Below are 26,479 nucleotides of genomic sequence, written 5' to 3' on the forward strand. Positions count from 1 at the left end.
TGGCCATGGCAGGTGAGCATCCTATTCCTGGGCATGAACATCTGCAGCGGCTCCCTCATCCACCGCCAGTGGGTCCTTACAGCTGCACACTGCTTACAGAGGTCAGTCAGGGTGGCCAGTGGTCTCAGGGGCTCTGCTTTTTGGCCTGGGAGGCCCTGCTGAATCTGGTGATTCGGCAGCAGGGGCCTGGCTGGGTAGCCCTGTGCTCAGCTTGTGTCTCTTTACCCGTTCCATGTTTGACCTCACTGCTGGTGATCTGCCTCCTACCCATGATCCTGCAGATCCAAGGACCCCTTGTCATACTCCGTGAAGATGGGAGTTCAGAGCCTCTCAGAAAATGGTACCGAACTTCCAGTCATTCGCGTCGTGATTCATGAGGATTTCACTAACCTGTCCCAGGATCTTGCCCTCCTGAAGCTCAGGGACTCTGTCTCCTGGTCCCCACTCATCCAGCCTGTCTGTCTACCTAACCCCAAACTCAAGCCATCTTTTGGATCCCTGTGCTGGATGATCGGGTGGGGAAAAATGGATATTCACGGTAAGTGAAAGCAGGCTGAGGTCCCAAGATACCTGCCTCTTCAGAACATAGCTCCACCAGGGGCTCCTCCATCCCATTCCTTTCTTCACTCCATCAGCAAACATTTCCTGAGCACCTAAATGTGCTGCACACTGTCCTGAACTCTGTTGATGGGAGAATATATACAGCACCCTGGTGTAAAAGACACCCATGATGTCCATGGACCTCAGTTCCCAAAGTTAAGTTACATCCAATGTCAAACTCTCACCTTGCAGCCTGGAGGGAAATTACCTTTGTTACTGGGATTCCCTGTCTGCAGGTGGCACAGGGGCCATGGTCTCAGGGGCTACCTAGACATCGGGTAGCCATTTACACACTTGTTGCCTTGAGCACCAAGACTTCCTGTCCCCTGTTGGTGTCACTGTGAGGTCCTAGAATTGAGGAGCCTTTGTGGGTCCTGCCTTCCAGGGGGTGGCTCCGTCTAGGCTTCAGGATCTTGCCACCTTGGCAGGTAGCAATGGAACAGTGCTCAGCCACTCATGCTCATGAAACCTGAATCCTTGGCTTCCTTCAGTGCCTGGATGTTGTTCTGAGCCCCTCAGAAGACTTTTGCTTAGACTTTTTAATGCGCTTGGGCATTTTCAAAAGTCAGACTGTGGAGTGGGGCCTTTGTGAATCACTCTCCTAGGAAATGGCCCTGCCTCCCACATTATGAATCTGGATAGCTCCAAGATGGAGGTGAGCTGAAGAGATAGTGAGGCAGGATCTCTCTCTCTCTCCAGTGAACCCACAGTCCCCCTACAGCCTTCAGGAGGTGGCTGTCAAGATCATAAATAATGATATCTGCAATCAACAGTACAAGTTCCTCTTCTTGACAGACCAGAAGAAGTTGCTTGGGAGTGACATGATCTGTGCCACCTCATACTTGGGCATGGACACCTGTCAGGTATGCAGTGTCTAGACCTGGGCAAGGAGGTGACTTTTAGGGGTCACGCATTCTTTCCCATGTGGCCCTGGGAGATTAGAAATCGCCTTTCCCTGGGCTCCAGTTTTCCCACTCTGTAAAATAGGGATGAAAATACTTTTCACTCCTCTCCCCAATTATAGTTAATAATGGCAGTACTTACAGGGAACTGCTGGGTGATAGGCTGTGCGTACTTTCATCTGTAATAGTCACTGCCAAATCGTTTTCCAAAGCGATTGTAGTAATCTATATTCTTGCAGCAGTGTTTGAATATTTCATTGCTCTATATCTTTGCCAACTTTTGGTATTGGCCAGACTAAAATGTTCCCCATTCTGAGGAGAAATAGTGCCCTATGGTGGTCGCACGTACAGGTCTAGTTACTAGCGTACTTGTGCATCCTTTCACATGTTTATTCACCGTTCATGATTCCTTTTCTGTGAGTCGCTTGTTCAGATATTTTACACATTTTCTATTGTTTGCTATTTTCTTTTTATTATATCTTTATATTTTGGATACTGATTTTATGTTCATTGTATATATTGCAAATATTTTTTTTTGAAATCATTTTTTATATACTGTCTTTGCTGAACAGCAATTTGGATTTTTTAAAACATTGTTTTGAGGTATAGTGGATTTACAGTGTTGTGTTAGCAATTTAGTTTTTATTTCAGTCAAACGTATATCCATTTTTTTCCCCTTTTGGCTTATGCTTATTTAAGAAGCCCTTCATTTTTCCTGAGGTTATAAAGACATTTTCCTATGTTTTCTTTTTCCTAAAAGTTTGGAAATTTTGGTTTCTACATTTAGGTCTTGAATCATGTGCATTCATTTCGTAAATAGTGAAAGTTAGAGGTCTATTTTTATTTATTTCTGTGTATGGACTACCAGTTTTCCCAGTGTCATTCAGTGAAAATACCATTTCCTCTACTGGCTGTCACCACTAATCTCATAAATCAAATTTCTGTATACACAGAGGATAATTTCTTGAGTTGGACACCTTAACTTTTTTCATCTTTAATGCAAGTGTTTCTTTTGGTTTTTTAAAATTGAAGTATAGTTGATTTATTGTGTTAGTTTTAGGTTTATAGCATAGTGATTCAGTGTTTTTGCAGATTATATTCTGTTATAGGTTATTACATGATAATGAGTATAATTTCTGTCCTGTACAGTATATGCTTATTGCTTATCTATTTTATATATTGAATAGTAGTTTGTATCTGTTAATCCCATACCCCTAATTTTTTCCTCCCTGCATCCCTTCTCCCTTGGTAACCACAAGATTGTTTTCTGTATCAGTGACTGTGTTTCTGTTTTGTGTATACATTCATTTGTATTCTTTTTTAGATTCCACATATAAGTGATATCATATAGTATTTGTCTTTATATGACTTATTTCACTAAGTGTAATGTTCTCTAGGTTCATCCACATTGCAAGTGGCATTATTTCATTCTTTTTTTATAGACTGAACTATATTCCATTGTGTGTGTGTGGATATCATATCTCCTTAAGCCAATTGTCTGTTGATTGGCACTTGTGTTGCTTCCATGCTGTTAAAGTGCTGCACTCAATATGCCAGCAAATTTGGAAAACTGAGCAGTGGCCACAGGACTGGAAAAGGTCAGTTTTCATTCCAATCCCAAAGAAAGGCAATGCCAAAGAATGTTCAAACTACCACACAATTGCACTCATTTCACATGCTAACAAGGTCATGCTCAAAATCCTCCAAGCTAGGCTTTAACAGTATGTGAACTGAGAACTTCCAGATGTACAAGCTGATTTAGAAAGGGTAGAGGAACCAGAGATCAAATTGTCAACATCTGTTGGATCATGAAAAAGCAAAAGAATTCCAGAAAAACATCTACTTCTGCTTCATTGACTACACTAAAGCCTTTGTGTGGATCACAACAAACTGTGGGGAATTCTTAAAGAGATAGGAATACCAGACAAACTTACCTGCCTCCTGAGAAACCTGTATGGAGGTCAAGAAGCAATAGTTACAACTGAACATGGAACAATAGTCTGGTTCAAAATTGGGAAAGGAGTGTGTCTAAGCTGCATATTGTCACCCTGTCTATTTAACTTATATGCAGAGTACGAAATGCCAGGCTGGATGAAGCATAAGCTGGAATCAACATTGCCAGGAGAAATGTCAGTAACCTGAGGTATGCAGATGTTACCACCCTTATGGCAGAAAGCGGAAGAGGAACTAAAGAGCCTCTTGAAGGTCAAAGAGGAGAGTGAAAGTGAAAGTTGTTTAGTTATGTCTGACTCTTTGTGACCCCGTGAACTATACAGTCCATGGAATTTTCTAGGCCAGAATACTGCAGTGGGTAACCTTTCCTTTCTCCAGGGGATCTTCCCAACCCTGTGACTGAACCCAGGTCTTCTGCATTGTAGTCAGATTCTTTACCAGCTGAGCCACAGGGACGTCTAAGAATACTGGAGTGGGTGGCCTATCCCTTCTTTAGCGGATCTTCCTGACTCAGGAATCCAACCAGGGTCTCCTGCATTGAGGTCGGATTCTTTACAAACTGAGCTATCAGGGAAGCCTGGAGAGTGAAAAAGCTGGCTTAAAACTCAACATTCAAAAAACTAAGATCATGGCATCCAGTCACATCGCTTTATGGCTAATAGATGGGGAGACAGTGGAAACAGTGGCAGACTTTATTTTCTCGGGCTCCAAAATCACTGCAGATGGTGACTGCAGCCATGAAATTAAAAGACTCTTGCTCCTTGGAAGAGATGCTATGAGAAACCTAGACAGCATATTAAAAAGCAGAGACATTACTTTGCCGACAAAGGTCCCCCTAGTCAAAGCTGTGGTTTTTCCAGTAGTCATGTACCGATGGGAGAGTTGGATCATAAATAAAGCTGAGTGTGGAAGAATTGATGCTTTTGAGCTGTGGTGTTGGAGAAGACTCTTGAGAGTCCCATGGACTGCAAGGAGATCAAACCAGTCAATCCTAAAAAATATCAACCCTGAAAATTCATTGGAAGGACTGATGCTGAAACTGAAGTTCCAGTACTGTGGCCACCTGATGTGAAAAGTCAATTCATTGGAAAAGACCCTGATGCTGGGAAAGATACAAGGCAGGAAAAGGGGATGACAGAGGATGAAATAGTTGGGTGGCATCACCAACCCAGTGGACATGAGTTTGAGTAAACTCTCGGAGATAGTGAAGGACAGGCAAGCCTGGTATGCTGCAGTCCATGGGGTCTCAAAGAATCAGATACACCTGAGCAGCTGAACAACAACAAATTAAATCTGTAGATTGCTTTGAGTAGTATGGCCATTTTAATAATATTAATTTTGAAATTCAAGAGCACAGATAATCTTTGCATTTCTTTCAGTCATCTTCAGTTTACTTCATCAGTGTTTTATAGTTCTCAGTGTATAGGTCTTCCACCTCCTTGGTTAAGATTTTTCCTAGGGTTTTTTTACATGATTTTGAACAGGATGGTTTTTTTACTTTCTCTTTCAGATGTTTCACTAGGGTACAAAAATGCAACAAATTTCTGTATATTAATCTTGTATCCTGAAAACTTACTGAATTCATTTATTCTAATAGTTTTGGATGGAAACTAGGGTTCTCAATATAGAGTATCATGTCATCTGCAAATGTGACAATTTAATCTCTCCCCTTTCAATTTGCATATATTTTATTTCTTTTTCTTGTCTGATTGCTATGGATAGGGCTTCCAGTACTATATTAAATAACAGTGACCAAAAAAAAAAAAAAAAAAAAAACCAGTGACAAGAATGGGCATCCTTGTCTTCTTCCTGAATTCAGGAGGAAGGCTTTCAGCTTTTCACCATTGAATACTATGTTGGCCCTGATTTTGTCATTAATGACCTTTATCATGTTGAGATATGTTTCCTCTATACCCACTTTGATGAGGATTTTTATTATGAATGGATATTGAATTTTATTGATGTATTTCTCAGCATCTACTGAGATGATCATGTGGGTTTTCTTTCATTTTGTTAGTGTGGTGTATCATGTTGATTGATTTGTGTATGTTAAACCATCCTTGTGACCCTGGAGTAAATCCAGTTTGATCATGGTGTATGATCTTTTTAATGTATTGTTGGATTCAGTTTGCTAATATTTTGTTGAGGATTTGTGCATCTATATTCATAAAAGGTGTTGGCCTGTAATTTTCTTTTCTGATCTTTGTCTAGTTTTGATATTAGGGTAATGGTGGCCTCATAGAATGAATTTGGGGGTATCCCCTCTTCTTTAGTTTTTTGGAATAGTTGGAGAAGGATAGGTATAACTTTTTTTTTCTGTGTTTGATAGAATTCCTCAGTGGAGCTGTTCAGACCTGAACCTCCAGGGAAGTCCCTAAAAATAAACTGATTCTTTTTTTTTTTTTTTTTGCCTCATGTGGGATCTTAGTTCCAGGACCAGGGATCAAACCCATGCCCCCTCAGTGGAAGCACAGAGTCTTAACCACTGGACAGATCTGAACTTTTGTTTGCAGGCCGTGTTTTTGTTTGTTTGTTTGTTTTACAGAATCTATTTCACTTGTAATGATTATGATTAGTCTATTCAAATTGTCTGTTTCTTTTTGACTCAGTCTTGGCAAGCTATATGTTTCTAGAAATTTGTCCAATTTTTCCCATTTCTTCTGTATTGTCCAATTTGTTGACATTTTAGTGTTTATAGTATTTTCTTATGATTTTTGTACATCTCTGATATTGATTGTTATTTCTTTTCTTTCTTTCTTATTTTGTTTATTTGGGTCCTCTTTTCTTTTTGGTGAGCCTGGCTAAATGTTTATCAATTTTGTTAATCTTTTTTTTAAAAAAAAGCCTGTGGTTTCATCCTTCTTTTCTATTTTTTAAAATCTCTGTTTTACTTATATCATCTCTGGTCTTTATGATTTCCTTCCTTCTGCCAACTTTGGACTTTCTTTGTTCTTCTTTTTCTAATTCTTTTAGGTGGTAGGTTAGGTTGTTTATTTGAGATTTTTCTTTTTTTTTCCTTGAGGAAGGCCTGTATCACTATCAACTTCTCTCAGAATGGTTTTGTCTTTGATATCATCATTGACTCATTGACTTTTAGTAGCATGTTGTTTAGTCTCTATATATTTGTTTTCCGGTTTTTCTGTAGTTGATTTCTAGTTTCATATTGTTGTGGTCAGAAAGATGCTTGATATAATTTCTATCTTATTAAATTTGTTGAGGCTGGTTTTGTGACCTAGTGTGTGAGATAACCTGGAGAACATTCCATGCTCACTTGAAAAGAGTGTGTATTCTATTTTTTTTTTTTTAATGTGGTGTCCTGTAGATATCAAGTACAACTGATCTTTGGTGTCACTTAGGAACTCTGTTGCCTTATTGATTTTCTTTCTGAATGATCTGTCTATTGAGATCAGTAGGGTACTAAAGTCTCCTACTGTTACTGCATTATTGTCAATTTCTCCCTTTATGTCTGTTAGTATTTGCTTTGTATTTAATTGCTCCTGTATTAAGTGTGTGTGTTGACAAGTGTAATATCCTCTTCTTGTATTGACCCCTTTATCATTATATAATGTGCTTTGTCTTTTATTATGGCCTTTGTTTTAGAGTCTGTTTTGTCTCATATGAGTATTGCTACCCCCACCTTCTTGTCATTTCCATTTGCATGAAATATCTTTTTCTGTCCCCTCACTTTCAGTCTGCATATGTCTTTTGCCTTGAAGTGAGTCTCTTGTAAGCAGAGTAATGAAGGGTCTCATTTTGTTTTTTGGTATCCAGTAAGTCACTCTTTGTCTTTTGATCAGAGGATTTAGTCCACTGACATTTAAAGTTTTTATTGGCCGGCATGTACTTATTGCTATTTTAGTCCTTGTTTTCCAGTGTGTTTGTAGTTCTTACTTGTTCCTTTCTTCTTCCTTTTGCTTTTCCAATGTGGCTTGATAGTTTTCTTTAATAGTATGCTTGAGGTCTTTTCTATTTGGTTTTTGTGTACACACAACCTATAATAAGTATGTTTTTGATTTGTGGTTACCATTGAATTTATATATGTTGATCCATAATTATATCTAGTTGCTTTAAAAAGAAGTCATTCAAGTTCAAATACGTTCTAAAAGATCTACTTATTTCTCCCTTCCTCCAGATTTTGTGTTTTTGATGTCATATTTTACATCTTTATGCTTGCCCCTTTACTGTTTATTGTAGTGATAGCTTACGGTGAATGGTGTCAGATTCATGATCTCCGAAGAAGATTTAGCTTCGGGACCAGGGACCAGGCATGATCACTTAAGAGCTTTTGTGTAGCAGAGTTTTATTAAAGTGTAAAAGGGACAGAGAAATTTTCTGACATAGACATCAGAAGGGGAATGGAAAGTGCCCCCCATCCCTAGTTTTAGCAAGGGAATTATATATTTTTTAATTGGTTATTACAATAAATCAAATAATGTCTCAAGGTTGTAAAGATCTTACTAGACCCACTCCCATAAGATACATTTTAAGATAACAGGATTAGTAAGAAGGTTTTCAGGAAGGAGAAACATGTCCTCGAGCAGAATACGTTATTGTTATATAATCCTTACTAAGGAATGTAGAAAAAAAAGTTTGTCCTTTCCTCCTCCTTGAGAGCCCCAGACCCCTTTCTCTTCCTTGGGGACCCTGGACTTTTTAATCAACCTGCCTAGGAATTGACTGTCTCAGTAGTTATAATTGCTTTATAGTTTTTTGTTTGTTTTTTAGTCTATGTTTTGAATTATTTAAGTGATTGTCAATGCTTACTAGTTTGCCTTTCCTATTGGGATTTTCCTTTCCCTATAGATTGATTCTTTTCCATTTAGAAAAGATGCTCAACATTTGTTTTAGAATGGTTTAGTGTAACTGAATTCTTTTAGTGTTGCTTGTCTGAGAAATTTTTTCTCTCTACTTTTGTTCTAAATTATAATCTTGTTGGGTAGAGTATCCTAGGTTTCAAGGCTTTCCCTTTTCATGAATTTGAGTATATTATGCCACTTCCTTCTGGTCTGCAAAGCTTTTGCAGGGAAATCAGCTGATAGCTTTAAGGGGGTTCCCTTGTACATGACTCTGTTTTTCTCTTGCTGCCTTTAGGATTCTCTCTTTAACTTTTGCCATTAAAAATATTTATTTATTTATGGCTGTGTTGGTTATTTGTTACTGTGAGGACTTTCTCTAGTTGCAGCAAGTGGGGGCTAGTAATTGTGATGCAAAGGCTTCTCACTGTGATGACTCCTCTTGTTGCAGAGCGTGGGCTCTAGGGTGGGTAGGCTTCAGTGGTTGTGGTGCACAGGCTTAGTTGCCCCACTACATGAGGAACCTTCCCAGACTAGGGATCCAACCCATGTCCCCTGTGTTGGAAGGTGGATTTTTAACCACTGGGCCACCAGGGAAGCCCTGATTTTTGCCATTTTAGCTATAATATGTATTGGTATGGGAATGTTTTGATTCATTTTGTTTGGGACCCTCTGTGCTTTCTGTACCTGGATATGTTTCCTCCTTTAGGCTTAGCAAGTTTTTAGCCATAATTTCTTCAAATACATTTTCTTTTTGTAAAAATTATTTATTTATTTGACTGTGCTGGATCTTTGTTAATGCATGGGCTTTCACTGGTTGCGGCGAGTGGGGGCTATTCTTCTTTGTGGTGTTTGGGCTTCTTATTGTGGTGGCTTCTGTTTTTGTGGAGCATGGGCTCTAGGCACACAGGCTTTAGTAGTTGTGGGGCATGGGTTCAGTAGTTGTGGCTCATGGGCTCAGTTAATCCACGGCATGTGGGATCTTCCTGGACCAGGAATTGAACTCATGTCCTCTGCAATGGCAGGCAGAATCCCAATCACTGGACCACCACAGAAGTTCCTTCAAATACATTTTCAATCCCCTTCTCTCTCTTCTCCTTCTGGAATCCCTATTATGCATACATTGGCACTTTTTATATTATACCCATAGATCTCATATTTTGCTTTATTTATTTATTTATTTTTGGTTTTTCATTTGTCTCTCTGCTGTTCAGATTCGGTGATTTCCATTATTCTATCTTCTAAATCTCTTATGTATTCTTCTTTGTTATTTTGTTGGCTATTCACTGCCTCTAGAGTGCCTTTTATCTCAGAAATTGATTTATCTATTTTTGATTGGGCCTTCTTTGTAGTTCTACTTTCTTGTTAAAATCATCTATACTGATATTCTTTCTTAATTCACTTAGCATTTTTATTACCAACTTAAAAAACATTTATTTATTTGGCTGCACCAGGTCTTAGTTGTAGCACCGGGAATTGTCAATCTTTATTTCAGCATGTGGTATCTTTAGTTGGGGCATGAGAACTCTTAGTTGCAGCACGTGGGGTCTAGTTCCTTGATCAGAAATTGAACCCAGGCCCCTGCATTGGGCCTGCAGAATCTTAGCCACTGGACCACCAAGAAAGTCCCTGTTACCAACTTTTTGAACTCATTGTCTGATAGACTGATTATCTCTGTTTCATTACTTGTTCAGGGGTTTTCTTTTGTTCTTTTGGCTGGGAGTAAGTTTCTTTCTTTTAATTTTACTTAACTTTCTCTGTCTCTGTGAATTTAGGTGGAACACAGTTGTGTGATGTGGTCTCGAAGGGGTGGTGTTTTTGTGTGGAAGTGCCCCTTTGTAGACTGTGTGCCCAGTATCTTTGGTGTGAGGGCTGAATTTGATGTAGACGCCAGCCAAGTCTTTCCGCATGGTGTGCTGGCCACTGTCACCTTGATGGAAGGTGTGGCTGCTGCTAGAGGAGCTAGAGACTGTGCAGGGTGTGAGCCGGGACTTCCTCTCTGCTCCCTCTCAGGGGTGGAGTTTGCTCCCACGTTGCTAGGAAACCCTGAGGTCCAGTTCAAGCTAATTCTGTTCCCTTTAAGTCTGTGTTTTTCTTCTCCCTACGCTGGGGCTTTTGCCCCAGAGGAGGGGCGTGCTGAGGTAAATGGGCCTTGTGTGCTTACACAGGTCTGTTGCGCTGCCGGTGTAGGCTTCTGGGGCTCTGCTCACACATAGCCCGAGATTGAGTCTTTGCCCCTGCTTGGTTGTCCCACCTCTGGTGCTGTGTCGTGGTGTGGAGTGGGAGTGGGGATGGTGGTGTTGGTTGCCAGGGTTCAAATAGCTGTACCGCCACCACAGAGACAGCCTGGACAGCCACTGTCCCCACAGTTGGACCCCACCCCAGAACCCTGTGCCGCCTGGGCCTTGCTACACTGACTCTTTTCCCAGGACCCAGCTGCCTTCCATGCTGTGCCAAGCTGTGGCATCACTTGAGTGGGGTTTAAGTTTAAGGCAGTAAGGCAGCAGTCATTAGGCAGGCGTCTCTCTAACTTGTCATTAAGCTGGCACTGGCTCACTCCTCGTGCGTGGCATCTAGGTTTCTCCTGCCTATCTGTCCCAGTGGTTCTCCCAGCAGCCAAGGGGCTTGTTCTCCCAGCAGCCAAGGGGCTTGTTCTCCCAGCAGCCATGTAGGACTCCAGGACTGGGATGGCCAGTCTGCGGCTTGACTTGCTCACTGCTCAAGGTGAGATTTTCCCGTACAGTCTTTCTTCTCCTCTTAGACCCCTTCCAGGGGCACAGGTCCTGACCCGTTGCTTTTTTTCCTGTCACACTTTGTTACATGGGGATCCTTCTTGCAGCCTTGGTTGCCTAGGAGTTCTGCCAGTTCCAGATTTATCTTTTTTAGATTCTTTTCCCATACGGACCATTGCAGAGTATTGAGTAGAGTTCCCTGTGCTGTACAATAGGTCCTCATTAGTTATCTACTGAGAAGTTTGACTTTAAATCAACTTGAGCTTTGTGCTTATTGTGTGGATATATATATTCTGATTTCTAAACTGAGACATTTATATGACAGTGCAATCACAGTGATTATGATTACAATAATCACAGGGAGCAAAACATTCTGATTCTGCCCAGTTTTTACCTAGGATCAAGGAAACACATTTTAAAGGGACAATAGGGGTTCAAATGAAGATGCTTATTGTGTTCAGTGTACCATTTACACTTTTCTCTGTCCTTTGCCCATGTTTTTCTATTAAACTACTTTTCTTTTTATTGATTTGTAAAAACTGTAGCTATTATATGCCGTGGTAATTACTGGCAAGGAACATCATGTCTTTTTCAACTTAATTTTAGTGGCTTATAAAAACTGTGTATATACACGCACGTACTTATGGATAGAGAAGATAAAACAAATATGGTTAAACATTAAATCAGTGGGTCTGAGTAAAAATATTATACTCATAATTTTTTTGTAAGTCTTTTTTTATTAATTAATTAATTTAATTTTGGTTCCACTGGGTCTTAGTTGCTGTGCTTGGGCTTCCTCTCGTTGTGGCGAGTAGGAGCTGCTCCTTGTTGTAGTGGTGCGCTGGTTTCTTGCTGCAGTGGCTTCTCTTGTGGATCACAGGCTCTAGGCTTGGGCTTTAATAGTTGTGGTGCACAGGCTTAGTTGCTCCGGACATGTGGAATCTTCCTAGACCAGGGATCAAACTCATGTCCCCGGCATTGGCAGGCGGATTCCTATCTACTGCACCACCAGGGAAGTCCTGTAAGTCTTAAATTACTTGAAAATCAAGTTGTTTTTTTTTTTTAACTTTGGAAACAGGAAGTTTTAACCCTTTGTGAAATGCTTTACAATTTTACCCTACTTGTTCATGATTTACCTTCTTTGGGTGTGGATTTGTTCTCATAGAGTTAATTAAAATTTCCATATGTTCACATTTATCATTATTTCCCTTAGTGATTGTAGTTTTTGTGCTGTGCTTAGAAATCTTTCCCACCCTAAGATTTTTAAAATTCTTTACTCATATATGTTCTTAATTATTTTCTTTAAATATTTTAATTTTGATTCATCTGGAAGGGTGAGAGAAGAAACCAGTTATGTCAACAATTTTTATTGAATACTTTTTTTGGGCAATGAATTAGAAATGCCCTCTTTATTATATTATACATTTCCATCTTATTTTGTGTATTTCTGCCCTTTGCAGTCTCATTCCTATGCCACCACCACTGTTTTAAAATTATTATAGCTCTACAATTCCTTTTTGTGTGTGGTAAGGCAAGTCCTCCTTTATTATTTTTATTTTAAAGAATTTACCTGACTGTTCTCCCGTGTTCATTCTAATTGAACAATCTTTGTCTCAAGGTGTTTTCTAATTTCTTCTTTGATTTCATTATTGACTCATTGGTGTTTTAGTAGCATGTTGTATAGTCTCCATATGTTCTTTCCCCCCCCATTTTCTCTTGAACAATCTTAGTATAATATAAAAGGAAAATCATGTAGTGATTTTGGTGGAAATTAATAGTTTGATTTAGGGAAAATAGACCCTATTTTGCTTTATTTCTTTGTGTCCCTAGAGCAAGAGTTTATATAGCTTTCTCCATATAGTTTTTGCCTGCCCACTTCTTAAGTTTATTCCTAGGTGTTTTATGTCACATCTCTATTGTTGAGATTTGAGCAGTATTTTTTTCAGTGTATTTTCTGTTTGTATTATATCAATATATTGATTTTTGTGTGTATTTACTTTGTAATAAGCAAACTTCCTAGGTATAGTGGATTCTCTTTAATTTTGTAGGCCCAGAGACATACCATCTGCAAACAGTGATAAAGTTGTCTCTTACTTTTCAATATTATGCCTCTTATTTCTTTTTCTATTTCTATTTTTTTGCAATGTCAAAAATCATATTCCAGAACAATTCCTCTGTCTTCCATGAGACACTGTGCTATCTTGTTTTAGTTATATGTCTTATAAACAATATAAGGCTCAGTGCCTTATACTTTCCAACACATTTGGGAAGCTTTCCTTTAATCTATTTACCAAGAAGAATGTTTCTTTTTATACCCCTCACTTTATGTATTGGTTTGATTTTTTTTCCACTCCACTTTCTCCCTGTAGTGATTTAAAAGTTGTTGTATCTCAGTGTCATTCTCCTGTTGGTCACCTAATAGTTTCCACACATGTATTTAAATTTAACACCCAGGGTTAATCAATGTCTGCAGCTTCCTCAGCAGAACAGGAACCTTCCTTCCTTTTGACTTGCCCTACTTCCATCCACCAGACTCATTTTGTTGAAAACATCTAGGAGTTCAGCTCACTGAATCCTTTTATTATATCCCAAGAGTTTTTGTTGACTCTCTTGGGCTTTCCAGGTCTATGCCCATATGAGCTATGATTAGTGATGATTTTACTTCTTTCATTTTCATGATTTTTACTTTTTCCATTATTCTGGGTACTGTCCCTGAAAGCAGCCTGGAATTGTGGCTCTGCTTTTTCTTGTTGCTGACCTTCTTGGACGTGCTTTCCACACTTCATTATGAAGCATCTTGCTAACGTGGCATATCATCTGTGGAGGACCGAGCGATTGCTTTCTGTTTCACTGTGGCATTTTATTTCAGGAACGAACGCTAAACTTCATAAAACATGTTTTCTGCAACTATCAAGATGATAACTCTTCCGCATGCTAAGTTGGTTCTGTGAACAGACTCCTCATGTCCGTTTACCCTGACTGCTAGGACCCGCCCTCCCTGGCCATAGTATACTTTGGTTTCATTCATCTGTTGTATTCAGATTTATAATATCCTTTTTTAGGATATGTTTACTTTATTTCTTCATCCAACAGACCACCCTCTACTGGGCCCTGGACCAGACACAGGAGTGTGGTGGTGCACAGCCCAGGAAAGGTACTGGCCCGGGACTAGCCGTCCTGTGAGACACCATACACGCAGTCTTTGCATTGTGCTTTGTTTTCCTCCAGTGAGACTGGGCTGCATTTAAGATGTGTTGAGAAAGGCACTCCCCTTGTCAAATTATAGAGTCACAACTGTGCTTCACTTAAAAGTACAATCTATGTTCTAGAACATTTGAAATGACATAAATTATCTGCTCCATGAACGCTAGAAAGAAGTTGCCTATAAAACCACATAGATCTGTTCTCATTTGAAGGGGTAGTTCTTGAGCAGTATTTTACATTGTTTTGTCCATGGTTATTGGCTTATGATTTGTATTTTCTTAGAAATTATTCATTTCATCCAGAATTTAAATCCATAAAGAGAAAGTTATAAACAGTCTTCAGATCTTAGAAAGTGTATTTTCCCTAGATCTGATTTTAATCTCTTCTACTTACACCACAAAATATTTGCATTTTCCTCCTCTTTTAGTTTTCCTTGGTAGGACTTAAAAGGTGTTTATCTATTTTGTTGTTTTTTAAGAAAAAGTGATTGATTTTATTTCTCAAGTCTGTGATTTTTTTGCTTTCTAATGTATGACATCTCTTTTTTGCCTTTATTAATTCCATTTTAAGTGTCTTCAGCTGAATGTGCAGTGATAAATAATTGATAATAATTTATTTTCATTCCCTCTTGTTTGATGTTAAAAGTATTTAGACTAAGACTATTCTGTGCGCAATTTTGGCCCACATCCCATGGGCTTTGCAATATATGGTATTCTCTTTCTGCATTCCAATTATAGATTTTAATTCTGGTTTTACTTTAGCATTTTTGAAAGTTAATTTTTTTCCATCTGATGGGGGTGTTTCACATTTTGTTATTGGGTTCTGGCTTTATTTCACTGTGGTAAGAGAATGTCCACATAGGATCTTTCTTTTGCCCTCCAATTTTCTCTCTCTTTTTCTCTGAGTTTTCTTTAACTCTGGATTCCCAGAGTCCAGGCAACCATATCTCTCAGGTAAGGATCCTCATACTGTCATTACTAGCTTAATTATCACTGGCTTGATTTTCCCCTTCATCTTCCATTTTCTCTCCCCACATAAGGCCCCTGCTGAAATGTGTTTAGTAATGTCTTTTAAGATGTTTGTATCTTTGAAAAATGTGTCGCGTGATATATGGGTATTTTAATTTACATAACTGATGTTGTTCTACATACCCCTCCTGTATTTGTTTGTCAAGGAATCTCAATTTGTTAGAGAATCCACATTAGTTTTATTCTTTCAAGTCATTTCCCCCATGTGCCCTATGTCAAATTTTTCTCTCTTCTCTATTTTGGGAGGAGCATAATTTTCAGTTACTTTCAGTTAGTAAATGCCTTGTCCTATTATAAGCCTCAATTTAAAAATCAATTTGATTTAAACTTCACCAAGCCCACTCTGCCTTCCTGGAGTTTTGTTATGGTGGAGTCCAAATTAATTTTTCTCTGTCAGTTTCCCTACCACCTACAACAGAGACCGCCTTTTCCACAGTCATGACACTTTGTGGAGCATGTGCCAAGTTTCCTCACTTGCAGGCATCTGGCTGGCTCTCCATTACCCCAGTGGTCTATTTTTCTGTTTCTATGCTAGTGCCATAGTTTGTACAATTATAGCTTTGAAATATATCTAACTCTGCTTAGATATATCTCCAGTCCCCAGCCTCTCCAGTTTGCTCTTTTTTTTTTCTCAAACTTGTCATAGAATTCATGGCCTTTATCCTTTAATATTCATTCTAGAATCAGATTGTCAAGGTCTTGAAAAAGTCCTGGTAGCATTTTATTTGGAATTGCTTGAATGTTAGTGGTCAACGCAAGAACTGACATTGTCACAATATTTTGACTGTTTTACTCTCTAATGAATAGAGATGAAAGATGTTTATAAAATGTGTTTGGAGAACAAAGAATAACATAGTCAATATCCATACCTTCACCACCAAGCCTACAAAAGAGTGCATCACTAGAAACTTTGAGGCTCTCATGTGATGATTTCTGAATATCAAACTGTGAAGGCTCTGGTGCTGCTTTTGGTTTTTTCTGCTAGCTGGCATTTGTTCTTGGTGCCTCAACTTCCCTGTGTGCGGGGTGATGTTTTAAGAGTGATGACATGCTTTTTAGAGTGTTCTTCGTGGGAGTTTGCTGAAGCATGGCTTGAAAAGTGAGGTCCTTCAGACAGAATCTATATTTGCTTCTGCCAGGTACCAGGGCATAAAGAAGGTACCAGGGCAAAACCAAGAACTGCTTTAAATGATGTTCTTGGCTCAATTTTTAAAAATCACCCAGTGTGAATTTGAATTACAAGTTCACATGAGGGCAGGTGTTCCCAGTTTATCCTCACGCAGAAGGTGTGGTCCTTTTTGGCAGGAATAACTTTTTGCAGGAGGTTTCCTCTTGGGCTGCCTGTCTTGAGCAGGCTCTGGGTTTTGCATTTTGTCTTTTGTCCCGATGAAGGAGGCTGTGAAAACCAAAGCTCAGTTTCACTGGGTTTGGCCCATGGCCTTGGGGCAAAAAGTCATCTTCTGGGCTTTGCTGTCAGCTCTCTGGGTTTCAGCCCTCCCTTGTGTTTTGCAATCTGAGGAGTCTATTTTCTTGCCAGATCACCCATGCATTTAAAATGATAATTAAAAAAAAAACTCAAATGTTATCTTCAGCAAGGTGGGATGGGGATCTAGCCTTCCATGCTTCAGGAAGCCAGATGCTCAGAATTGACAGTTTTACATTGTTTTAAATTGCCTCACGTAAGAACAACAATATATCTGTACATTAATGTAGGTCTTCCTTTATCTTATTAAGTATGATTTTGTTATTTTTCCTTACATATCTTATACACTCTTCATTAGATTATGTCTTATAAGTCTTGGTTTGCTGCTGCTGCTGTTGCTAAGTTGCTTCAGTAGTGTCCGACTCTGTGTGACCCCATAAACGGTAGCCCACCAGGCTCCTCTGTCCCTGGGATTCTCTAGGCAAGAATATTGGAGTGGGTTGCCATTTCCTTCTCCAATGCATGAAAGTGAAAAGTGAAAGCGAGGTTGCTCAGTCGTGTCCGACTCTTAGCGACCCCATGGACTGTAGCCTACCAGGCTCCTCCGTCCATGGGATTCTCCAGGCAAGAATACTGGAGTGGGTTGCCATTTCCTTCTCCAAATCTTGGTTTACATTACATTAAAATATATATGTATACATATAGGGAGGGAGGGAGAGCATGGGCTATTTTTCTGATTTATAAAACTTTTCAACAATACTGAAGAGTGTAAGATAGTTTAAAAAATCATAAACCCATCATCAGCAGAAATAAAAGCTGTTACCTTTTGATGTTTGCTGTTGTAAACATCATTCTTACATTTGCCTCTGCTTTGCATGAAAAGAGAGGGGGCAGATTTACATTTCAAGTAGTTCATTATGCCAGCAGGATGGTAGGAAAGGAGAAAGTCAAGGGTAACACCTTGGAGGCCCACCACAATTTAGAGAGCGGGCAGAGGAGGGGACCAGGGAGTTGTGGTCGGAGGGTTAGCAGGGGAGTGAAGAGAGGCCAGTGTGATCCTGAGCTCAGGCCCCAGAACAGTGCTCCCGTGTCCCAGGGTAGGCTCCGAGCTATGCCTCAGTATCAGGGACAGCACGGGCCTGACACAGCTCGTGTTAGGGACATGGCCTGGGAAGGCGCAAGTTTATCTGTTCGGGACCTGCAAGGAGGCCCTCCTGCTGCCTCTCTTATGCCGCCCTTGCTCCCCTCCACAGAGTAACTCTGGCAATTCTCTGGTCTGCCAAATGAACAACACCTGGATTCAGATGGGGGTGGTGAGCTGGAGCTTTAGCTGCAACCAGCGCCACTTCCCGGGTGTCTACACCAGCACCTCCTACTTCACTGACTGGATGAAGAAGCAGATTGGTGATGTGAGGTTTGTCAGCAGGGCCGGGCCTGCCTGCCTCAGCCCGGTCTTCCTCACTAGCTCCATCCTGCTGGTCTCCTTGGGCTGCCTGTGGCTCCTGTGAGTGATGTTTCCTGAGCCGTCCCTCCCAGAAGCAGCTGCTTCCTCCCCTCTGTCTGTCCTGCGGAGAAGTGGAGACTGGAGGAGCACAGGGCATCAGGGCAAGTCCATGGGGGAGGGTCCCAGAGCCACTGTTCTTTCAATTGTTCAATGAAGATGTTCTTGAACTTTGTGTCACTGAAGTCATCATCTTTTTTTCTTGACTTTGGCCAGAGCCTCCGCACCCCCAAGAGGCCTGGCTGTCTTCTCAAGGGGAGCCTCCCTGATAGCGTTCCTTGTACTTGTGCCCATCCTGTTCCCCTCTCTGGGCTACAGTGTCCTCTTCTACCAATATGAAGCTGGACTCTGTGATTCCCCACTCCCTGCTTAGTAATCCCAGCACTCCAGCAATCCCCAGGTGCCCATGCTGTCCCCTGGGTCTCTGACCAACAGTTTCCCCTCAGTTCCTTACTATGAGGGTTGTCTTCTTCCCAGGAAACTCAAAATGACCAGACCTGCACTTGTGGACTCAGTTCCAGAAGCTGTGGGCCTCTCCCAAGCCCTCACATCACCCTAAGAGTCTACAGAGCTTGACCAGTTCCTCCTCCCTCCCGGGCAGGAATGAGTGATGATGGGGGTCAGGGAGGGGCAAGGCAGAGCACCTGCTTAGGTGACTGTGGGGGGTGACTGCACCCTAAGCTCCTGAGCTGCCTTAGTGACATCTGTCATACTCTGAAGAGGAAGAACAGGCCCAAGCTAGCCAGACGGAGCGTGCAGAGCCCTACCACCTCTGGGGGAGGTAGCATGGGGGCCCATCAGGCCTGGTGGGCCTCAGGTTCACAGTGGCCAGCTATCCTTGCCCTCGGGCTCCAGGGCATAGTAGGTGTGGTTTGCTGGACTGGAGTACTGAATGGCCAGCCCTATTGTCTGTCCCAAGAAAACAGGCCCTGGCCAAAGTTAAATTGGTCTAATCTGATTTAACTTTCACCTTTTATTGGGCTAGAATTTCCCAACAGCTTTGAACCAAAACTTCTCATATGATTTCCCCAGACTACCTTTAACTGTATTATCCATCTGTCCCTGAGTCATCAGAATGTTCCGCGACTTCCAGCGCACCAAGAAGAGCCCACTGGTTACCATCACCCTTTCACTGCCTGTGGAAACCTCACCTGTGCCATCTTTCTAAGCGGATGGATCTGTAAGGGAAGGGCATTTGCTGAATGGAGGTCGAGGGTGGGGGCTGGGGAACAATGCTTAAAACTATGCACTCTTAAAAAATCGTTATTTAAAACATTTCAATCTGCTTAATTTCAGTACCCTGGGGCAAGGCCCCATTGTAGTTACCAGACTGGAGGGCAGATGGGACCGCTTGGAAATCCCGGATGCCAGCCCCAGGGGTGGGGCCTTCATCTCACTGGGTAGGGATAGAAGTGGGCTGCCAGAGAAGGAGGTGCAGAAACCGGCCGAGGTGAGGTTAAGGGACTCCAGGAAACTGCTTCGTGCTCCCAGGAGGGCAGAGGCGTGGCCAGAAGCCAGGCAGTCCTGAGCAACCTGCAGCAAGCCAGAGGGCGACGGGGACACCATGGCAGGGGGCCACTGGGGGGCGCCCGCGACACCGCGGATGCCCGCGCCCACCACACCACAGAAAGCCGTCGGGGGGCGCCTTCGTGGGGCGGGTCCCGGGAGCGAGAAGAGCACCGCGGCGCAGTCGCTGTTCCCCGCAGATGCAGATGGAGCTTTGGTGTGAGCCACCGGCCGGCAGGCGCGGCCCCTCACTCCCTGGGACGTCTACCCTGGCCCTGGCCCTTGCCTCCGCCGGGCTCCTGCTGCTGCTGCGGCCCCTGGGTGAGGCCTGCCCCCACCCCTCCCCCCACCCCCTCAGATCTGGCTTCCACTTCTGATTCTCTGTCTCCTTCCACAGGTTGCTTGGGCGCTGGCGACGCGCTGGGGGCACTGTCCACGGATGTCCCCGCCGGCCTGGATGCCCTATGTGCCCCCAGCGCCACCTGTCCCTCGGGCAGACGTCGCTTACCCCGGCAGGTCACTGGTGGTAGCCAGCCGCTCAGTACTGCGCAGTACGCTGCTTCTAAAACCCCCGACAGCGAGTTCGTTCCCCGTGAGTACTGTGGCCTCCATGTGGGAGGAGGTGCCCAAGCAGCCTTGAGGACCTTAAGGGACAGAGAAGAAGCGGCAGGGAGAGTGAGAGGAGACCTTCCTTTCACTAGAGCTTACTGAGCACCTATTAGTGGGACCTCCCGCGCTGTTGAGGTAGGAGGCAAGGAGGCCGGGGGATCCTAGGGTGTGCTGTACATCCTGCCTTCCTGAATGGCCAGTGGGGACGGCGTCTCTCCTTCGGGCCCAGGCCCTGATCCAAGACCCCAGCCAAGGCCTCTGGGGGTCTCCAGCACCGCTTTCAGGGAGCCTTCCCTTGTGTGTTTGGGGGCACACCCATAAGTGTTCTCTAGCAGTGCCTTCCAAGCCGGTTGAGGTAAGACTCACATAAGGAATACTCCTCATCCTGGAACTCATTGCTCAGAATTTCACTGTCGTAGGCAGTCTCATACTGAGGACCCCGCAGCACTCTGCGGTGCCTGCTGCCGTCCCCCCTCTTGTGCTAGCCTTTACAGCTGCTGGTGATGGCCTACTCACATTGATCTCACAATATACTAGTCCATTTGGAACACCTAGGAGTGGGTCTGCTGTGGTGTTAGATACGTGCCTCTTCAGTTGAAAGAATTTTTCCGTAAAATCTTTTCCAAAGTGGCTGCACCCGTTCGTTGACCTTCCCTCGAGCAGTGAGTGAGCAGTCTGGGGCTGTGATCCTCACCACCTCCTAGCATCAGGGACATTTAGTTTTGCCTGGCAGGTGGTGGTGAGCAGAACTTCACTGTGATTTAAATCCACGCTCCCCTGAGGACTAATGGGGCTGAAGAGCTGTGTTCATTTACTGTTGGGATTTCATCCTCAGATGTGTGTGCGTTCATGCACAGTGCTCATTTTTCTCTTAGGTCATCTGCCTTTCTCTCACTGAATCATAGGAGGAGGGTCCTAGAGAAGGAAGGAAGGGTCTTCTTGGCTGAAGTAGGGGAACCAGATGGAAACACAGATGAATTTGTGAAGGGCCTAGCCTAGCCAGAGCTGAGGCCTGCTTGACCAGGGCAAAGGAGCCAGTGATGCCCAGACTGGTCAGCCCTGGGGCCTGACCTGTGGGGCCAGAGAGGGATGCCTGAGGGGTGCTGAGGCTCTTCTAAGGCTGGAGACCCCAATCCTCAAGTGAACAACACCATTATTTGATGACCGATGAAGAAAGAGAATCATTGGATGGGTGCAGGCCAGCTAGAGTGGTGGGAGATCAGGCTGAGGAGAGGAGAAGGGAGAGGCACTGTGAGATGCAGCTGGAAGGGTCCACTCTTATCAAGCTCCTTTCACTTTCCTCCTCAGCCTGTGGCTTCTCCTATGAGCGTGACCCCACCCTCAGGGATCCGGAGTCCATGGCTCGGCGGTGGCCGTGGATGGTCAGTGTGCGGGCCAATGGCACACACATCTGTGCAGGAACCCTCATTGCCTCCGAGTGGGTGCTGACTGCGGCCCACTGCATGACCCAGTGAGTCGGGGTCTAGACAGACGGGTGGAAAGTCATGTGGAGCCACCGGGGGCCTCAGTCATTCTGCCAGCTGGCCCATCAGTGGCAGAATCCCATAATCCCAGCCTCACTCCAGCTCCTAGCAGGGTAGAACTGAATCCTGTAGATTCCTTCCTAGGAACTGGAGGCTTGCTCCCCTCATCTGATCCCCTAGTCCTGTGCAGTCATTCCATAGATAGGAAACGAAGACTTGCAAACCACTGTCTAGGCTCCTTCCTCCTGTGCACAGAAAGAAGATTCTAATTCTTCTGTTCCATACTCTTTGTTTCACTTATTCCTTCCTTCATTTAACCAGTAGCCTTGACAGTCTTTGAAGCCAGGTCCTCTGGTAGCTCAGACGGTAAAGCGTCTGCCTACAATACGGGAGACCCGGATTCGAGCCCTGGGTTGGGAAGATCCCCTGGAGAAGGAAATGACAACCCACTCCAGTATTCTTGCCTGGAAAATCCCATGGACTGAGGATCCTGGTAGGTTACAGTCCATGGGGTCGCAAAGAGTCGGACACGACTGAGCGACTTCACTTTCACTTTCCTGGTCTGGGCACTGGTAGCAGAAGAGGGCTGCAGCACTCCTCTCAGGTTGCTGGGGAAGACAGACAAGAGTATAGCTGCTCACAGTCTGGTCAGTGTGGAGACAAGAGAGCAGGCGTGCCCGTGTTCTGGAGCCAGGGGGCGACCCGAGGGTCACATCTGGCCGTGAGGGCTGGCCAGAGGAGAAGAGATTTCCACGCCTAAGGGCCACACTGAGAAAGAAAGCTAGAGGGAGGGTTGGATGATTGCACAAGATCTCTGTCACTTCTGGGATCCAGCATGGGTCACTGGACAGAGTCTAGAGTTTAGAACCAGAGAAAACTGGGTCCACATCCCAGCTCTGCCACTTGCTAGCTGTGTAGCCTTGAGTCGGTCGCTTGAGTCTCAGTTTCCCTCTGCATAAACTGAAGGGTTGTTGTCAGGACTGACCACACAGTGTGTGTGTGCTCAGGGCCCCATTCACATCCGCCCTGAGGAGTGGGCTTGGGGACTCGAAGCAGGTGGGTGGCTTGCCTGGATTTGCTCAGAGTATAACAGTGCGGTGGAGTTTAGGGAGGTGCAGGCTGGTGTGGGGTTCCTGGGACTAACGGAGGACTCCCCTTGTCCTTCCTCTAGGAGTGACATTACCTTTTCAGTACGGGTGGGGAGTCCATGGATTGACCAGGTGACGAAGACTACCATCGACACCCTGGTGGAAGAGGTCATCGTGCACAGCCGTTATCGAGCCCATCGGTACTGGTCCTGGATTGGCCGGGCCAACGACATTGCCCTCCTCAACCTTGAGCGGCCACTGCAGTACAGCAAGTATGTCTGGCCCATCTGCCTGCCTGGCTTGGACTACTCGCTGAAGGACTACTCCCTCTGCACCGTGACGGGCTGGGGAGCCCCCAGGGTTGATGGTGAGTCGGCACCTGCCTACTCTCAGCAGGGCGGAATGTGTGGGAGAGAACCTGGGTGCAGGCCAGGGTCTACCATGGACAGGAATTTCTGAGACACCTTCCCCAGGGAGCCCACCACCCCACTCCTGTCAGACTCTTATCTCTTTTTCACTTTGAGGGTTTCAGCAGTGAATGTATCTAGGGGACCCAGATTGCCCTTGAAACCCTCAGGCCCAGGTCAGGGTATGTAAACAGGCCTTCCTTGAAGGCATAGTGGGCACAGAGTAATATCTTGCGTCTGCACACAACCCCAGGGTATCCATGTTTTGAAGCAGAACAGGCAAGGTGAGAGGAGAAGGGGTCTATGTCTGTAACAGGCTCCCCAGAAGATCCATGTGTCTGGCTAAGGGCAGTCTGCACCCGGAAGCTGGGAGTCACCGAGGGTTCCCTCCTGTCTCCCCCGCTACCCCAGCACTGGCCCTCCATCCCTTATCATCCCAGTTTAGGAGCCCAACGAGCAGGAGTGCTGTCCCAGGGCCATCCAAGGGCCCATTTCCTTAGGAGCCCAGGAATGTCTGTCCTCTTCAGGGAACCCCTGTCCCTTTCCCACAAGAGAAGTGTTCTTCCCTGTGGTCTCACGGAGCTAGCATGCCTGAAAGCACCCAGGATCTCCAGCCTGGGTAGGGTGGCTTTTTGTCATCCCTGCTGTGGCCTGTCTGGTGAATAGTTGGGAATGGTTGGAAGCCACCTGTCCCCTGGAAGCTCAGACTTATGGACAGACACACACTTAGAGAGTGGGGAGGGGAGTGAGGAGTACCTGGGACCACAGAGGCGAGTCTGGGGAAGCTCAGGGGAGGAAGAGGCCTTTGGGGAAAGCTTGAAGAAAGGGCAGGATTCGGACCTCAGACAGACTTGGTAGGCTTTGGGGATAGACAGAATGCAAAAGCCAAGATGCTGAGATCAGAATGGACTTGATGGATTGGACTCTGCCAGATGTAAGATCAGGTTCAGCAAGGTCAAATCCTGGGTAAACTGCTCCAGGGTCTCTGTACCAAGTAGCCTTTGGGAAGCGTCAGCTGGAGTGGTAGGTGGGCTAACCCTGGAGAGATCTCCAGGGCTGCTGTGTGGCAAGGAGACAAGGCTAGAGGAGTGGCAAGGAACAAAGGGAGGATGGACATGAGGCCAGTGGCTGCGGGCGGGAGCTAAACAGCCAAGCCTGAATGGGGGCCCCTGTCCCACAGGTGAATGGCCCCAATTTCGAACCATCCAGGAGAAGGAAGTCACCATCCTGAACAGCACAGAGTGTGACAGCCTCTACCGCAGCTTCTCCAAAATCCCCTCCCTGATTCAGATCATCAACTCCCAGATGATTTGTGCAAAGGACGTCGACAGGCAAAAATTCTGCTACGTGAGCATCTCTCGCCCTTGCTCATTCGCCTCCAAGGGCACCTGGCCAGAATTGGGGTGAGGGGCACAGCAGAGGCAGGACCTGTGGGGAGGAGAGAGGGGCCAGGGATGAGTAGGGGTGAGTGAGGAGGAAGATGAAGGAGGGGAAATTTGACAGGGAATAGAGATTGGGGGGAATGAGATGAGAGTTGGGGAGGGAGAGATGGGGAGTGGGGATGGAGGTTGGAGATGAGGGAGGAGGATGGGAAGGGCGGGAAGATGGAAGGTGGATATTAAAGAGATGGAGGATGGAGAGAGAGGAAAGGTGGAGTCTTTTAAGGAAGGTCTCCTGGGTCAGGACTTTGAAGGAACCTCTCAGCTATGAGACACTTGGAGACTGCGCAGAAGGTTTGGTGAGGGCACCCTGCTTGTTCCTGAGCTGGATCAAGTCTCCTTTGGACCACATGTGGCCTCCCTTTTGTTCCCCACCCCTCCCTACAGGAGATAAGTGCTGAGCCCTTGGCCTGTCCTGTGCAGAATATATGGCACCTGGTGGGAGTGGTGAGCTGGGGCCCAGGCTGCAAGAAGGACGAGGCTCCGCCTATCTACGTCCACATATCCTCCTACCAACAGTGGATCTGGGACCGCATCAACAGGCAGACTCTGCCAGCCCCATCCCGGGCCCTGCTCCTGGCACTGCTAATGCTCCTCAGCTTCCTTGCTGCCCTCTGACACTCGTGCTTTCCCTGGGTGTGCCCTCCCTTGCCCAGACCCCTCCTCACCCTCTTGTCTAGAATGCTGCAGGTGCAGTTCTCAGCCCTCACAGGCAGGGCAGAGACTAGATGTTCAATTAAACGGTTCTCTTCCCCATGCCTCCTCCTTCCTGGGCCTGCTGCAGTGGGAGATGAGAGAACAGGGGTGGATAGGTGGCTCCAGGCAGTTGATATTGCAAAGGGCAGAGCCTCAGCTCCATCCAAAGGCTCAGGGTGGCTCCCGCAGAAGGTGGAGGGAATGTATGGGGATGATACTGGGGTCAGATGATTTAGGGCTTAGAATGTACTGTCCAGGCTGATGCTGGGGCTGCCAGGACCCAACGTGAGGCTGGGCCTAAGGGTGCAGCTCTGGACCGTGGAGGTGAGTGTGTTCTCCTTGACTTTGGCCCATCTTCTGGCCTGTGGTTGGAACATACTCTGTCATCGCCCTGAAGCACTGTAGTAAACTTTGACCTTCCAACCCTGTCCCCTGCCTGGACTTGGGGCAGATGCCCACTGGCATCAGACATTATCCCCACGATCAGCAGATATGCCTGTCCTTAAATGGCTAGCGGAGACCCAGGTCAGAGGTCAGGGAGACAGCTGGTGGGGGAGATATGGCCCGGGCCTGGACTTACCCCAGGCATTACCAGTTGCTTCTCTGACTTATAGTGGCCCCTGCTCCCCTGGGCCTCTGCTGCCCAGCCAACAGAAGGGCTCTGGCTTGTATTGGTAGAACGGTCTTTGCCAAAACCGTATGTATGAGAAGCCCACCGGCTGGACCCCTGGGCAGAGCCAGGGTTCCCACTTGGTGGTGCAGTGAGTACTCAGCTTCCACAGCAGGGCCTTCTGTAGTCTCTGCCCCACCCCCCGCTGTGGCCCTAAGAGCTGGTGCTCCTTCCCCCATGTCAGCCTGGTTCCCTCTCCTCATGTAATAATGATTTAGATCCAGGCTTGACTCCTCTGTGTCTCAGGCACCCATCTATCGACACCAGGAAGTGGAGCAGAGGCAAGCACAGAGCAGGCAGCTTCCTTCTTGGTCCTGGTGCCCTGCCTCAGGGCTGAGCCCCACTGGCCACCGCTGACCCTCTGCCTCTCGGCCCACCACCTCTTCCTCCAGCTCATCTGAATTCAGAACGGGAGAAAAGTCAGGAAAGGGAACGACAGCCTGG

General features: G+C 45.1%; 2 protein-coding genes across 5 annotated transcripts; both read left to right on the top strand.

The window, feature by feature from the left end:
* LOC122682605 (serine protease 46-like) lies at positions 1-18,311 on the top strand. Of its 2 annotated transcripts, XM_043885540.1 has the most exons (4): positions 1-101; positions 282-538; positions 1,300-1,463; positions 17,889-18,311. In XM_043885540.1, the coding sequence occupies exons 1-4, from the start codon at positions 34-36 to the stop codon at positions 18,141-18,143; spliced, it is 744 nt and encodes a 247-aa protein (XP_043741475.1). In that variant the 5' UTR covers positions 1-33; the 3' UTR covers positions 18,144-18,311. The 2 variants fall into 2 exon arrangements, 1 of the variants encoding a protein (XP_043741475.1); XR_006337435.1 differs by lacking the exons at positions 1-101; positions 282-538; positions 1,300-1,463 and adding an exon at positions 11,944-12,001 and having other exon boundaries at positions 17,889-18,019.
* Positions 10,782-25,427, top strand: LOC122682604 (probable threonine protease PRSS50). Of its 3 annotated transcripts, none has more exons than XM_043885537.1 (7): positions 18,441-19,316; positions 19,433-19,963; positions 20,040-20,234; positions 21,560-21,722; positions 22,907-23,190; positions 24,411-24,577; positions 25,057-25,427. In XM_043885537.1, exons 2-7 carry the CDS (start codon positions 19,843-19,845, stop codon positions 25,285-25,287), a joined length of 1,161 nt encoding a protein of 386 aa, XP_043741472.1. In that variant the 5' UTR covers positions 18,441-19,316; positions 19,433-19,842; the 3' UTR covers positions 25,288-25,427. The 3 variants fall into 3 exon arrangements, with proteins under 3 accessions (XP_043741473.1, XP_043741472.1, XP_043741474.1); XM_043885539.1 differs by having other exon boundaries at positions 24,411-24,633; positions 25,057-25,194; XM_043885538.1 differs by lacking the exons at positions 18,441-19,316; positions 19,433-19,963 and adding an exon at positions 10,782-10,972.
* The last annotated feature ends 1,052 nt before the right edge of the window (positions 25,428-26,479 follow it).

Source organism: Cervus elaphus, chromosome 24 (assembly GCF_910594005.1).
Source record: "Cervus elaphus chromosome 24, mCerEla1.1, whole genome shotgun sequence".
Classification (NCBI taxonomy): Eukaryota; Metazoa; Chordata; class Mammalia; order Artiodactyla; family Cervidae; genus Cervus; species Cervus elaphus.

What these genes read in the sequence shown, in the direction of transcription:
- LOC122682605 (XM_043885540.1), top strand. Translation starts at nt 34, where the DNA reads ATGAACATCTGCAGCGGCTCCCTCATCCACCGCCAGTGGGTCCTTACA. An exon ending in GCTGCACACTGCTTACAGAG is followed by an intron (nt 102 to 281) that starts GTCAGTCAGGGT and finishes ATGATCCTGCAG; the next exon opens with ATCCAAGGACCCCTTGTCAT. An exon ending in TGGGCATGGACACCTGTCAG is followed by an intron (nt 1,464 to 17,888) that starts GTATGCAGTGTC and finishes TCCCCTCCACAG; the next exon opens with AGTAACTCTGGCAATTCTCT.
- LOC122682604 (XM_043885537.1), top strand. Translation starts at nt 19,843, where the DNA reads ATGCAGATGGAGCTTTGGTGTGAGCCACCGGCCGGCAGGCGCGGCCCC. An exon ending in GCTGCTGCTGCGGCCCCTGG is followed by an intron (nt 19,964 to 20,039) that starts GTGAGGCCTGCC and finishes CTCCTTCCACAG; the next exon opens with GTTGCTTGGGCGCTGGCGAC. An exon ending in CGACAGCGAGTTCGTTCCCC is followed by an intron (nt 20,235 to 21,559) that starts GTGAGTACTGTG and finishes TTTCCTCCTCAG; the next exon opens with CCTGTGGCTTCTCCTATGAG.